This window comes from Nerophis lumbriciformis, linkage group LG25 (assembly GCF_033978685.3).
Source record: "Nerophis lumbriciformis linkage group LG25, RoL_Nlum_v2.1, whole genome shotgun sequence".
NCBI lineage: Eukaryota > Metazoa > Chordata > Actinopteri > Syngnathiformes > Syngnathidae > Nerophis > Nerophis lumbriciformis.
In genome coordinates this window covers 2,581,647-2,597,675 of record NC_084572.2, presented here as the reverse complement: position 1 = coordinate 2,597,675, position 16,029 = coordinate 2,581,647, and the positions used below count along the sequence as shown (strand labels likewise).

General features: G+C 42.8%; 1 protein-coding gene across 1 annotated transcript in view; it reads left to right on the top strand.

Annotated features, from left to right (window-relative positions):
* The window catches only part of LOC133622119 (uncharacterized), a 30,134-nt gene extending 14,341 nt beyond the window's left edge, over nt 1-15,793 (top strand). Inside the window, exons 10-16 of the mRNA XM_061984667.2 lie at nt 12,150-12,406; nt 12,514-12,585; nt 12,655-14,500; nt 14,577-14,747; nt 14,854-15,027; nt 15,099-15,145; nt 15,219-15,793. Of these exons, the coding sequence (XP_061840651.2) occupies nt 12,150-12,406; nt 12,514-12,585; nt 12,655-14,500; nt 14,577-14,747; nt 14,854-15,027; nt 15,099-15,145; nt 15,219-15,793 (3,142 nt within the window). The remainder of the gene's footprint in view (nt 1-12,149; nt 12,407-12,513; nt 12,586-12,654; nt 14,501-14,576; nt 14,748-14,853; nt 15,028-15,098; nt 15,146-15,218) is intronic.
* The last annotated feature ends 236 nt before the right edge of the window (nt 15,794-16,029 follow it).

Sequence of the window (16,029 nt, the reverse complement as noted above, 5' to 3'; positions counted from 1 at the left end):
GAAGAGTGGATCGTGAGATCGACAGGCGGATCGGTGCGGCGTCTTCAGTAATGCGGACGCTGTATCGATCCGTTGTGGTGAAGAAGGAGCTGAGCCGGAAGGCAAAGCTCTCAATTTACCGGTCGATCTACGGTCCCATCCTCACCTATGGTCATGAGCTTTGGGTTATGACCGAAAGGACAAGATCACGGGTACAAGCGGCCGAAATAAGTTTCCTCCGCCGGGTGGCGGGGCTCTCCCTTAGAGATAGGGTGAGAAGCTCTGTCATCCGGGGGGAGCTCAAAGTAAAGCCGCTGCTCCTCCACATCGAGAGGAGCCAGATGAGGTGGTTCGGGCATCTGGTCAGGATGCCACCCGAACGCCTCCCTAGGAAGGTGTTTAGGGCACGTCCGACCGGTCCAAATACAATGATTCGCAAATCCTTTTCAACTTATATTCAATTGAATAGACTGCAAAGACAAGATACTTAAACATCCAAACTGGTAAACTTAATTTTTTGCAAATATAAGCTCATTTGGAATTTGATGCCTGCAACATGTTTCAAAAAAGCTGGCACAAGTGGCAAAAAAAGACTGAGAACGTTGAGGAATGCTCATCAAACACTTATTCCCACAGGTGAACAGGCTAATTAGGAACAGGTGGGTGCCATGTAGTGATGGGTCCGGCAACACCGATGCATCGGCGCATGCGTCGAGCTCATAGAGCAAAACCCTGTGTCGGTTTTAGAAAGTCACGTGACCGATCATGAGCTGTTTTGGTCACGTGACCGATACGCCAACTGTGTCGCCTCCTCTGTGCCCTGTGAGCGGCTCTTTTCTACAGCCGGAGAAATAATAACTAAGAAGAGAAATCGTCTAAAATGTAATACGTCGGAAAAACTTTTTTTTAAATTTTTTATATAAAAATGTGTAAAAAAATAAAATTAAAAAAATTCCCAGTCCACAATCATCCACAACACGTTCTCTTAGATTTCCATGTTATGATACATGTTCACATTATTTATTGACTGTATCTAAAAAAGATACAAATATATTTTTATTTAAATGAAGATATGAAATAATCCTAAATGAAATACAATGACTTGGTTTATATTATTGTATATACTAGGGCAGGGGTCACCAACGCGGTGCCCGCGGTCACCAGGTAGCCCGTAAGGACCAGATCAGTCGCCCGCTGGCCTGTTCTAAAAATAGCTCAAAGAGCAGCACTTACCAGTGAGCTGCCTCTATTTTTTAAATTGTATTTATTTACTAGCAAGCTGGTCTCGCTTTGCTCCACATTTTTAATTCTAAAAGAGACAAAACTCAAATAGAATTTGAAAATCCAAGAAAATATTTTAAAGACTTGGTCTTCACTTGGAATAAGCGGTAGAAAATGGATGGATGGATGGGTCTTCACTTGTTTAAATAAATTCATTTATTTTTTACTTTGCTTCTTATTACTTTTAGAAATACAATTTTAGAGAAAAAATACAACTTTAGGATTATTAAACAAATATACCTTTTTACCTTTTAAATTTCTTCCTCTTCTTTCCTGACAATTTAAATCAATGTTCAAGTAATTTTTTAATTTTTTTATTGTAAAGAATAATAAATATTTTAGCTTCTGGTTTTTCGACGAAGAATATTTGTGAAATATTTCTTCAAACTTACTATGATTAAAATAAAATAAAAAAATTCTGCCAAATCTAGAAAATCTGTAGAATCAAATTTAAATCTTATTTCAAAGTATTTTGAATTTCTTTTAAAATTTTTGTTCTGGAAAATCTAGAAGAAATACTGATTCGTCTTTGTTAGAAATATAGCTTGGTCCAATTTGTTAAATATTCTAACAAAGTGCAGATTGGATTTTAACCAATTTAAAACATGTCATCAAAATTCTAAAATGTATCTTAATCAGGAAAAATTACTAAAGATGTTCCATAAATTATTTTTTTAAATTTTTTCTAAAAGATTCAATAAGCTAGTTTTTCTCTTCTTTTTGTCGGTTGAATTTTGAATTTTAAAGAGTCGAAATTGAAGCTAAACTATGTTTCAAAATTTTATTTTAAATTTTTTTGTGTTTTCTCCTCTTTTAAACCGTTCAATTAAGTGTTTTTTTTCATCATTTATTCTCTATAAAAAACCTTCTGTAAAAGGAAAAAAAAATGTACGACAGAATGACAGACAGAAATACCCATTTTTTTTTGTATATAAATGTATTTATTTAGCTATTCTTGTTTAAATCACACTTACGTGTAACTTACAAATGACAATATATTTATTTATTTAAGTGTGTATCAAACTGGTAGCCCTTGGCATTAATCAGTACCCAAGAAGTAGTTTTTGGTTTCAAAAAGGTTGGTGACCCCTGTACTAGGGCATCAAATCAGTGTCAGTTGAGTCGGTCCATAGGTTGCCTGTAGGGATTTTTAATGTCCAGCAGATGTCAGTATTTAGTGACACAGTATCGACACAGTATCAATACAGTTTTGCAATGTGTCGAAACGCTTCATGACGCCTCATCAACCCATCACTAGTGCCATGATTGGGTATAAAAGTAGATTCCATGAAATGCTCAGTCATTCACAAACAAGGATTGTGCGAGGGTCACCACTTTGTCAACAAATTGTCCAACAGTTAAAGAACAACCACCAGCTATTGCAAGGAATTTAGGGATTTCACCATCTAAGGCAGCGTTTCTCAAAGTGTGGGGCGCGCCCCACTGGTGGGGAATAGAGACATGACAGGTGGGGCGCGAGGAACGGGAGGAAATTTCACTTAAATTTTTTTTTTTTTAATTATTATATTCTTAGATTATTTTTTTTTTACTATGCTTTCATTTTCTATACACACTGTAAATCACTTTGTGATTCTGTCTGTGAAATCCACTATATAAATAAATGGAAATTACCGGTACTTATTTTTACTGTAGGCTTTATATTTCTCGGTACGAGCGAAAGTTTGACAGATATAGCAACAGTAACACTTTTTCTGATTTATTATTGAACTTGATGCAAGTTATAACACTTTTGTTTTATTTATTATTGAACTTGATGCAAGTTATAACACTTTTTCTGATTTATTATTGAACTTGATGCAAGTTATAACACTTTTGTTTTATTTATTATTGAACTTGATGCAAGTTATAACACTTTTTTTTATTTATTATTGAACTTGAAGCAAAATATTTGATTTATTATTGAACTTGATGCAAGTTATAACACTTTTTTTGATTTATTATTGAACTTGATGCAAGTTATAACACTTTTTCTGATTTATTATTGAACTTGATGCAAGTTATAACACTTTTGTTTTATTTATTATTGAACTTGATGCAAGTTATAACACTTTTTTTGATTTATTATTGAACTTGATGCAAGTTATAACACTTTTTCTGATTTATTATTGAACTTGATGCAAGTTATAACACTTTTGTTTTATTTATTATTGAACTTGATGCAAGTTATAACACTTTTTCTGATTTATTATTGAACTTGATGCAAGTTATAACACTTTTGTTTTATTTATTATTGAACTTGATGCAAGTTATAACACTTTTTTTGATTTATTATTGAACTTGAAGCAAAATATTTGATTTATTATTGAACTTGATGCAAGTTATAACACTTTTTTTGATTTATTATTGAACTTGATGCAAGTTATAACACTTTTTCTGATTTATTATTGAACTTGATGCAAGTTATAACACTTTTGTTTTATTTATTATTGAACTTGATGCAAGTTATAACACTTTTTTTGATTTATTATTGAACTTGAAGCAAAATATTTGATTTATTATTGAACTTGATGCAAGTTATAACACTTTTTTTGATTTATTATTGAACTTGATGCAAGTTATAACACTTTTATTTGATTTATTATTGAACTTGATGCAAGTTATAACACTTTTATTTGATTTATTATTGAACTTGATGCAAGTTATAACACTTTTTTTGATTTATTATTGAACGTGATGCAAGTTATAACACTTTTTGATTTATTATTGAACTTGATGCAAGTTATAACAGTTTTTTTAAATTTATTATTGAACGTGATGCAAGTTATAACACTTTTTTTGATTTATTATTGAACTTGATGCAAGTTATAACACTTTTGTTTTATTTATTATTGAACTTGATGGAAGTTATTTTATTTATTATTGAACTTGATGTTATTTTATGTTATTGAGTTCGAATGTATACAACTTGATGTTCAATAAAATTTGAAAATGTTAAAGCTTGGCATTAGCGCTCTGTTGGGGCGATGGGGGCAGGTGGGGCTTGAAAACTCCCCCTTGTCCAAAGTGGGGGATGACAAAAAAAGTTTGAGAACCACTGATCTAAGGTCTGTAATATCATCAAAAGTTTCAGAGAATGTGGAGAAATCACTGCACATAAACGGCATGGCTGAAAACCAACGTTGAATGCCCGTAACCTTTGATCCCTCAGGCCTTGTGGTTAGAGTGTCCGCCCTGAGATGGGTAGGTCGTGAGTTCAAACCCCGGCCGAGTCATACCAAAGACTATAAAAATGGGACCCATTACCTCCCTGCTTGGCACTCAGCATCAAGGGTTGGAATTGGGGGTAAAAATCACCAAAAATGATTCCCGAGTGCGGCCACCGCTGCTGCTCACTGCTCCCCTCACCTCCCAGGAGGTGAACAAGGGGATGGGTCAAATGCAGAGAACACATTTCACAACACCTAGTGTTTGTGTGTGGCAATCATTGGAACTTTAACTTAAAAAGTGACATCAGTGTGTAAAGGATATCACCACATGGGCTCAGGAACACTTTAGAAAACCACTGTCAGTAATTACAGTTGGTCGCTACATCTGTAAGTGCAAGTTAAAACTCTCCTATGCAAGGCGAAAACCGTTTACCAACAACACCCAGAAATGCCGTCCTGAGCTCATCTAAGATGGACTGATGCAAAGTGGAAAAGTGTTCTGTGGTCTTGACGAGTCCACATTTCAAATTGTTTTTGGAAACTGCGGACGTCATGTCCTCCGGAACAAAAAGGAAAAGAACCATCTGGATTATTATAGGCGCAAAGTGTAAAAGCCAGCATGTGTGATGGTATGGGGGTGTATTAGTGCCCAAGACATGGGTAACTTACACATCTGTGAAGGCGCCATTAATGCTGAAAGGTACATACAGGTTTTGGAGCAACATACAGGTAAAAGCCAGTAAATTAGAATATTTTGAAAAACTTGATTTATTTCAGTAATTGCATTCAAAAGGTGTAACTTGTACATTATATTTATTCATTGCACACAGACTGATGCATTCAAATGTTTATTTCATTTAATTTTGATGATTTGAAGTGGCAACAAATGAAAATCCAAAATTCCGTGTGTCACAAAATTAGAATATTACTTAAGGCTAATACAAAAAAGGGATTTTTAGAAATGTTGGCCAACTGAAAAGTATGAAAATGAAAAATATGAGCATGTACAATACTCAATACTTGGTTGGAGCTCCTTTTGCCTCAATTACTGCGTTAATGCGGCGTGGCATGGAGTCGATGAGTTTCTGGCACTGCTCAGGTGTTATGAGAGCCCAGGTTGCTCTGATAGTGGCCTTCAACTCTTCTGCGTTTTTGGGTCTGGCATTCTGCATCTTCCTTTTCACAATACCCCACAGATTTTCTATGGGGCTAAGGTCAGGGGAGTTGGCGGGCCAATTTAGAACAGAAATACCATGGTCCGTAAACCAGGCACGGGTAGATTTTGCGCTGTGTGCAGGCGCCAAGTCCTGTTGGAACTTGAAATCTCCATCTCCATAGAGCAGGTCAACAGCAGGAAGCATGAAGTGCTCTAAAACTTGCTGGTAGACGGCTGCGTTGACCCTGGATCTCAGGAAACAGAGTGGACCGACACCAGCAGATGACATGGCACCCCAAACCATCACTGATGGTGGAAACTTTACACTAGACTTCAGGCAACGTGGATCCTGTGCCTCTCCTGTCTTCCTCCAGACTCTGGGACCTCGATTTCCAAAGGAAATGCAAAATTTGCATGGTTGGGTGATGGTTTGGGGTGCCATGTCATCTGCTGCTGTCGGTCCACTCTGTTTCCTGAGATCCAGGGTCAACGCAGCCGTCTACCAGCAAGTTTTAGAGCACTTCATGCTTCCTGCTGCTGACCTGCTCTATGGAGATGGAGATTTCAAGTTCCAACAGGACTTGGTGCCTGCACACAGCGCAAAATCTACCCGTGCCTGGTTTACGGACCATGGTATTTCTGTTCTAAATTGGCCCGCCAACTCCCCTGACCTTAGCCCCATAGAAAATCTGTGGGGTATTGTGAAAAGGAAGATGCAGAATGCCAGACCCAAAAACGCAGAAGAGTTGAAGGCCACTATCAGAGCAACCTGGGCTCTCATAACACCTGAGCAGTGCCAGAAACTCATCGACTCCATGCCACGCCGCATTAACGCAGTAATTGAGGCAAAAGGAGCTCCAACCAAGTATTGAGTATTGTACATGCTCATATTTTTCATTTTCATACTTTTCAGTTGGCCAACATTTCTAAAAATCCCTTTTTTGTATTAGCCTTAAGTAATATTCTAATTTTGTGACACACGGAATTTTGGATTTTCATTTGTTGCCACTTCAAATCATCAAAATTAAATGAAATAAACATTTGAATGCATCAGTCTGTGTGCAATGAATAAATATAATGTACAAGTTACACCTTTTGAATGCAATTACTGAAATAAATCAAGTTTTTGAAAATATTCTAATTTACTGGCTTTTACCTGTATATAGCCCTAAATCACAAGTGTCTCAAAGGGCTGCACAAGCCACAACGACATCCTTGGTACAAAGCCCACATAAGGGCAAGGAAAAACTCACTCCAGCGGCCTCCGCACACACCCCGCCCGCAGGGAACGCGCGAACCACGCCCCTCTCCACACTAAGTTAATGATTATTTGCCCCCCAAAAAATAAGTTTCTCAGTTCAAACATAAATATCTTGTCTTTGCAGTCTATTCAATGAAATATAAGTTGAACGACGTCTACACCCTCTATTTGTGTTTGTGTCACATTCGTGTCGTCAGTCACGTACACCCACGCTCACGCGTTGTAGGCGTGGTCGTTATGACATCATGTTTTTATAGCGACTGGGACTTTGGGACCTAGTGTCACATGTTTTCACACTGCATAAGAGCGTCCGAGAGAAGACAACCGCACGTAAGTTGACTTTCTACTTTTGTGTTTCAGACAAACTATTTATCCTGACAATCATTCATGACACACTTTAATCACGCCACACACAAACTTAAGTCCCTTCTTGATCAGTGCTCTATTTATCATGACATTATTTACTAGGCCAAGCGGTGTGCGGCTTCAGCGGTCGCAGAGGCAAAAACTCGGACATGGGAGGAGTTCGGTGAGGCCATGGAAAACGACTTCCGGACGGCTTCGAAGCAATTCTGGTCCACCATCCGCCGCCTCAGGAAGGGGAAGCAGTGCACTATCAACACCGTGTATGGTGAGGATGGTGTTCTGCTGACCTCGACTGCGGATGTTGTGCATCGGTGGAGGAAATACTTCGAAGACCTCCTCAATCCCACCAACACGTCTTTCTATGAGGAAGCAGTGCCTGGGGAGTCTGTGGTGGGCTCTCCTATTTCTGGGGCTGAGGTTACTGAGGTAGTTAAAAAGCTCCTCGGTGGCAAGGCCCCAGGGGTAGATGAGATCCGCCCGGAGTTCCTTAAGGCTCTGGATGCTGTGGGGCTGTCTTGGTTGACAAGACTCTGCAGCATCGCGTGGACATCGGGGGCGGTACCTCTGGATTGGCAGACCGGGGTGGTGGTTCCTCTCTTTAAGAAGGGGAACCGGAGGGTGTGTTCTAACTATCGTGGGATCACACTCCTCAGCCTTCCCGGTAAGGTCTATTCAGGTGTACTGGAGAGGAGGCTACGCCGGATAGTCGAACCTCGGATTCAGGAGGAACAGTGTGGTTTTCGTACTGGTCGTGGAACTGTGGACCAGCTCTATACTCTCGGCAGGGTCCTTGAGGGTGCATGGGAGTTTGCCCAACCAGTCTACATGTGTTTTGTGGACTTGGAGAAGGCATTCGACCGTGTCCCTCGGGAAGTCCTGTGGGGAGTGCTCAGAGAGTACGGGGTATCGGACTGTCTGATTGTGGCAGTCCGCTCCCTGTATGATCAGTGCCAGAGCTTGGTCCGCATTGCCGGTAGTAAGTCGGACACGTTTCCAGTGAGGGTTGGACTCCGCCAAGGCTGCCCTTTGTCACCGATTCTGTTCATAACTTTTATGGACAGAATTTCTAGGCGCAGTCAAGGCGTTGAGGGGATCCGGTTTGGTGGCTGCAGGATTAGGTCTCTGCTTTTTGCAGATGATGTGGTCCTGATGGCTTCATCTGGCCAGGATCTTCAGCTCTCACTGGATCGGTTCGCAGCTGAGTGTGAAGCGACTGGGATGAGAATCAGCACCTCCAAGTCCGAGTCCATGGTTCTCGCCCGGAAAAGGGTGGAGTGCCATCTCCGGGTTGGGGAGGAGATCTTGCCCCAAGTGGAGGAGTTCAAGTACCTCGGAGTCTTGTTCACGAGTGGGGGAAGAGTGGATCGTGAGATCGACAGGCGGATCGGTGCGGCGTCTTCAGTAATGCGGACGCTGTATCGATCCGTTGTGGTGAAGAAGGAGCTAAGCCGGAAGGCAAAGCTCTTAATTTACCGGTCGATCTACGTTCCCATCCTCACCTATGGTCATGAGCTTTGGGTCATGACCGAAAGGACAAGATCACGGGTACAAGCGGCCGAAATGAGTTTCCTCCGCCGGGTGGCGGGGCTCTCCCTTAGAGATAGGGTGAGAAGCTCTGTCATCCGGGAGGAGCTCAAAGTAAAGCCGCTGCTCCTCCACATCGAGAGGAGCCAGATGAGGTGGTTCGGGCATCTGGTCAGGATGCCACCCGAACGCCTCCCTAGGGAGGCGTTTAGGGCACGTCCCACCGGTAGGTGGCCACGGGGAAGACCCAGGACACGTTGGGAAGACTATGTTTCCCGGTTGGCCTGGGAACGCCTCGGGATCCCCCGGGAGGAGCTGGACGAAGTGGCTGGGGAGAGGGAAGTCTGGGCTTCCCTGCTTAAGCTGCTGCCCCCGCGACCCGACCTCGGATAAGCGGAAGAAGATGGATGGATGGATGGATTATTTACTATTCATTATGAGAATAGGCCCTGCGATGAGGTGGCGACTTGTCCAGGGTGTACCCCGCCTTCCGCCCGATTGTAGCTGAGATAGGCTCCAGCGCCCCCCGCGACCCCAAAAGGGAATAAGCGGTAGAAAATGGATGGATTATGAGAATAATCGTCAAACTGTTGTTGAATGTAAAAATTTTTTTGTCTTATATCATACACGTAACTTGATCGTTTCAAGTTAGCTTGAAGTAAAAGCGAGGCGTAGTTTTCCTGTCACACAATCAAAAGAGCAGGAAGTCTGTGTGTTGTTTGACGAAATGGAGATAGTGGATGACGGTAACTCATAAAAGTTGCTGATAAAGATAAAGATGCCCTTTGCTCGCTGGTGGTGTGACACTAGCAGTGTTGGGTTAGTTACTGAAAACCAGTAACTAGTTACAGCTACTTGTTACTTTATTTCAAAAGTAACGCAGTTACTAACTCAGTTACCGTATTTTCCGCACCATAAGGCGCCCTGGGTTATAAGCCGCGCCTTCAATGAACGGCATATTTCAAAACTTTGTCCACCTATAAGCCGCCCCGTGTTATAAGCCGCATCTAACTGCGCTAAAGGGAATGTCAAAAAAACAGTCAGATAGGTCAGTCAAACTTTAATAATATATTAAAAACCAGCGTGATGTGGGCGCGCATGGAGTCGTATATCAACATGGACGGAGCTGCGTGAAAAAAGCCACCCGGCCTCTTCGCGTAAACTTACCTTAACCACTCGCTCATCTTTTCTTCATCCATCCATCCCTTCGAGTTAGCTTTTATGATGACGCCGGCTGGAAAGGTCTCTTTTGGCAAGGTCTTCCTTTTGAATATCACCATGGGTGGAAGTTTCTGGCCATTAGCATGGCAAGCTAGAACCACAGTGAAGGATGACTTCTCATTCCCTGTGGTGCGAATATTCACCGTACGTGCTCCCGTTGTATCCACAGTGCGGTTCACAGGAATATCAAAAGTCAGTGGAACCTCGTCCATGTTGATAATGTTCTCTGGCCGGATCTTTTTTTCAGCTATCTTGTTTTTACAATATGCACGGAAAGTAGCCAGCTTTTCTTGAAAGTCTTTAGGCAGTTGCTGTGAAATAGTAATCCGTGTGCGGATGGAGAGTTTGCGTCTTTTCATGAACCGGAAACCTGTCGCTTAGTAGGAGCCATTTTGTGGTCTTTACAGATGTAAACACACAAAGGAAATGAAACGTAATATCCGCGCGCTTCTTCTTCTTCTACGGGGGCGGGTGGTTGCTTACAGTAGAAGAAGAAGCGCTTCCTCTTCTATGGGGGCGGGTGCTTACCTTGGCGGTTGCTTGCGTAGAAGAAGAAGCGCTTCCTGTTCTACGGGGAAAAAAGATGGCGGCTGTTTACCGTAGTTGCGAGACCGAAACTTTATGAAAATGAATCTTAATATTAATCCATATATAAAGCGCACCGGGTTATAAGCCGCACTGTCAGCTTTTGAGTAAATTTGTGGTTTTTAGGTGCGGCTAATAGTGCGGAAAATACGGTACTTCTTTTTTTCTTCTTTTTTTTTTAAAGCTCCCATTAATGCCCTTTTAGCCTTAATTAGGGCCCGCATGGCCCATTGCATAAGGACTCCCACAGGGAGTCCTTATGCAATGGGACATAAGGACCTATTGAATTTGTAAGGTTTTATTCTTTATTATTATTATTCTTCCGCAACTTTGCGCTGTAATTTGACCCCCTTAGCATGCTTCAAAACTCACCAAATTTTACACACACATCAGTAATAAACGGCAAAACTTTTTTATAAAAAAACCGAACCCCAAAACTCAAAATTGCGCTCTAGCGCCCCCTAGGAAAAAAAGAACTAGACTGCCTGTAACTCCCACTAGGAAGGTCGGAGAGACATGAAACAAAAACCTTTATGTAGGTCTGACTTAGACCTAGATTTCATAATGGTATATTTTCGGGCAAAAATCAACAGGAAGTTGGCTATTCCCCCTTCAAGACAAAAAAGTACTAAAAACAGTAACTTTTGCCTCTTTGAGCTGTAATTTGACCCCCTTAACATGCTTCAAAACTCACCAAACTGAACACACACATCGGGACTGGCTAAAATTGCGATCTATTGAAAAAACCTAACCCCATAGTTTATACATTTAGAGTGATGTGATAATCAAACACTCTAGAATGAAAGAGTATATAAGAGAATTGACAGTGTGTGTACCTTCAGTGCTGAATGATGAGCAGAGGCAGAGTTTGGAGTGTCTTCTTTAGCTAGCTTTTCATGTTTATGTGCTCACTGTCCACTGTGTCCGGGAGCTTGGAAAATGTTTTCGTGCCATTTGCTGTTTGACGCCGGTATCATGCTAATTAGCTGCCTGAAATTGGGTGACTCCACTGTATAAATAGCCTGCATGTCTTCTAGCACATACGCTGCAATGGCTTTATCAATGTTGTCCTGGCTAGCAGTGCCTTGTTAAAATCCAGTCGCTGTTGCTTAGGAGGTGAAGTGTGTCTCTCTTCACTAGCTTCGTCGAAGCATGTTGCTTTTGTAGCTGTTTCAGCAGATTTCAATTGCTGTTTTGGGCAGTAGATGGGATTTTTGATCCAAGACACAACTTACATTTAACTAAAATGTTCTTTTCTTTGTGCTCGACAAAAGAAAAATAGTGATAATATCTTCATGTTAAGAAACTCGACTGCAGCTCCGCCATGATCAGACACGCCCCTCTCCCCTCCCTCCCTCCCCACACCCATTACGCGTTAGATTACTAGTTACCGCCGAAACTAACGGTGTTAACTACAAAGTAACGCGTTAGTCCCAACACTGGACACTAGTGACGACTCTATGGCGTTGTTCCTCGAAAACATTGCGCTGCTTCCAGATCAATGTTTATGTGTTGCATGATGACGACTAAATGTGACAAAGTTATTGTAGGTCCATGAATGTTAACACCACCAAGATAACAGAATGAAGGTGTTTGTCCATGTTGGAAGGATGAGTCTGGAGGAGGGGTGCAGAGAGCTGTTGTGGAACAAGCTCAATGGTGTCAAACAGGATGACTTCAAGGCGTTCAAGTTTCACATGCACCTGCCCCAGAGCAAGGAGGAGAGGGCGAATCTGGGAGACGTAATCCGCGAGCTGGAGGAAAGGCACGGACAGCAGGCCGTCGAGGAGGCTATCAAAATTCTAGAGAAAATCGGGGAATACGATCTGGCAGAGAAGTTACGCAGAGATTTTGATCAGCTAAGAGGTGAGGCATGAGCCACGTGTCCGAAGAAAAACATATAACATGTAATGTAACATTACATGTAACATGTAATGTAATCTAATGTACATACTTTCGGTTTTGTTCCAAAGCTTCTGCTCCTGGGAGCAAAACATTCAACCTGCCGCCAAAAAGGGAGAAGTTTCGTCTTAAGCGTCAAAACAGTGAGTTGAGCAGCTAGCAGGAGAAGAACTCGCCTGACACTTGTTTAAGTAGCATTTTCTTCTTCACAGGTACCATATTCTCTGTGTCTGACGAGCAGATCGCAGATTACAAGTGGAAGTTTCAGGACAACCTGCGATACCAGTATGTCAAGGCACAAGAGGGTAGAACTCAGCGCAGCTATCAGCAGCTGATGGATGACGTCTACATGGACCTCAACATCACGTACGGGGGGCCTGCGAGTCCTAACCCGCAGCACGAGGCTCTTCACATGGAAATGTGCACTGCGATGGACAAATCTATTGAGCCACGGAACATTTTTAAAAGTTCAAGTGGAAAGATGGAGCCCGTACGCACCCTGTTGACTGTCGGCATTGCAGGGATTGGCAAAACTTTCTTAGTGCACAAGTTCGTGATGGACTGGGCCCATCGAAAAACTAACAAAGATGTGCAATTTATTTTCCCCTTCACCTTCCGCGAGCTAAACTTGGAGAAGGGAAAAAGGTTTTCACTTGCGGAGCTCGTCAGACACTCCATCTACCAGACAAAGCCTTTGAGCTTGGAAATGCTAAACATCATCTTTATGCGACTGCAGTTGTCAGGAAAGCGCGACTATGAAAGCGCCCCCATAAAGATTGTCTTTGTGCTGGACGGATTGGATGAGTGCCGCCTCAAGCTGGAGGCATTCCTGAAGGAGAAGAAAAAGAAGACGCAAGTAGACCTGGACGTGACGAAGGCCTACACAGTAGAGGTTCTGTTGGCACATCTCATCAAGAAGAACCTACTTCCATGTGCTCGGGTGTGGATCACTACGCGGCCCGCAACCGCTCGACAGATCCCTGAGCACCTCATTGATAGTACAACTGAGGTGAAAGGGTTCAATGATTACCAGAAGCTAGAATATTTCAGGAGGAAGTTTCCAAATAAAGAACACATTGTCTCCTACATCCAGAATTCTCATACAATTTTTGTCATGTGCAACATGCCCATCTTCTGCTGGCTCACGACTACAGTTCTTCAGGATTATTTGGACACGGGGAAGAGAGGAGAGCTGCCTGAAACACTGACCGAGATGTACACAGAGTTCATGCTCTACCACCTGGATATAGCCATGAAGAGAGATGCCAAAAAGGCCATCAAGAATGTCCAAGCCTTAGCAAAACTGGCTTTTCACCACCTGATGAAAAACAGTCAGATCTTCTATGAAAACGACCTGCAGGACAGTGGATTTGATGTCCTTAAAGTTGCAAAGAATTGTGGAATGTTCACTGAGGTTTTTAAGGAGGTACGTCCACTGTATAAAAACCAACAGGGAAAAATATTTGAGTTCATCCATCAGAGTATGCAGGAGTATCTGGCTGCTTTGTATGTGATGATGTCCCTCCTAAATGACAACAGGAACGTTTTAGCGGAGTCACAGCTGTCAGTAGAAGGGATTCTTACACTTTGCAAGCAGATACCTGTTACGAAGGTCCATGAGATAGCTATTCACAAAGCCTCCAGGAGTAAGGGACTCTTGGACTTGTTCCTCCGCTTCCTATTGGGCCTTTCCTTGCAGTCAAACCAGAATCTCCTGAAGCGCCTACTTAGAGTTTCCAAGGACTCTTGGGAAAGCAACGAAGACACCATCCAGTTAATCAAAAAACAGATAGATCAGAACTATCCAGAGGACAATATAAACTTGTTTTACTGCCTCAATGAGCTGAAGGATGGTTCCTTGCTGGAGCAGATCCAACAGTACATAAAGTCAGGAAGTTTGTCTACGGACGACCTGCCTCGCTCTATGTGGGCGGCTCTGGTATTCTTCCTACGCTCCTCTGACCAAGCTTTGAAGTGCTTTGAGCTGAAGAGGTACTCGGCATCTCTGATAGGACTATACATGTTGCTGCCAGTGGTCAAAGCTTCACAAAAATCATTGTGAGGGCGCTAAAGTCAGTATGCAACATGTTTGGCCAGCTGCAAGCTCAAGTTCTTGTTCTTGTTTCGTCTTCAGGCTTAACAACTGCAACCTGACAAAGAGCAGCTGTCAGCTCTTGGCCTCTGTTCTTGGCTCGCATTCCAACCTGAGGGAACTGGATCTTGGCGACAACAACCTCTATGATGCAGGCATTGAGCTTCTCTCGGCTGGACTAAAGACACCACAATGCACTTTGCAGATACTCAGGTCAGAAGTTACAGCGAAAACACACTTCAAAAGAGCTTTTGAAGTAAAGGTAATCAATCAGGTGTGTTTGTTCCAGGCTGTCAGTCCTAATGTCTGTTTGTTCCAGGCTATCAGGCTGCATTATCACCGTGGTGGGCTGCTTGTCACTGGCCAAGGCTCTCAAGTTAAACCCCTCTCACCTGCGGGTGCTGGACCTGAGCTACAATCACCCAGGAGAGGAAGGAAGAACGGCCCTGATGGAGATCCAAATGGATCCCAATTCCTGCCTGGAGATTGTCAAGTATTATAAAAAAATTAGTTGATCTTTAAAGAGTGTTTAGTCAAATAGTCATGCGCTGTGTCTTTCTTCAGCCTGGAGCATGGCAGCATAGATCGATTGATTCCTGGCATCAAAAAATGTAAGACAAACTTAATCTAGTTAAAAAAAGACATAAGCAGTTAAAAATTGTCCTCGTCTCCTTGTGTTGTCAGATATATGCAGACCCACTCTGGACCTCAACACTGCCCACAGAAACCTCAGTCTCTCTGACCACTGCAGGAAGGTAACCGTGGTGAAGGAGGTGCAGCCATATCCCACAAACCCACAGAGGTTTGATTCGTGGCGTCAGGTTCTGTGTGGTGCCGGGCTCGTGGGACGCTGCTACTGGGAGGTGGACTGGGAAGGGGAGGTCTACATTGCTGTGACATATGCCGGACTTAGGCGGATCGGAGAGGGTGACGACATCTGCCTGGGAAACGCAGATATTTCCTGGGCGCTGCTCTGCAATGAGGAAGGCTATTACGCTGTGCGGCATGAGGACAGAACTGTATACCTGGAGCAAGACTCCTTTCCCATATCCAAAAAGGTTGCCGTGTTTTTGGACATTTCCGCCGGGGAGCTGTCCTTCTACAAAGTGAAATCCGGCGAGAGAATCCTGCTGCACACGTACCAGCACACTTTCACGCAGTCACTCTACCCTGCATTCGGCTTCGGCTTTGAAAATGGTTATTTAGGCTATGGAAGCTCCGTGACAATCGGTGGAGATTCTCTTTCAACCCGCTTCTGATCCCCGACGAGACTGCCAGCACTAACACTTTTTACTGATGCTGACACTATAACTTCCAGCTAACCAATTAACTTAACTTTTGATTTGTTTGATAGGTTTGATAACAATGTACAGTAGTGTGTGTGTGTGTGTGCGCGTTAATGTGCGTGCGTGTGCGTATGCGCGGGTGTGTTAATGGTGAGGCTCAGTAACTTTGTAGCAGAGACACAGTGACGTAGTAACAAGGTGCAGCGTTC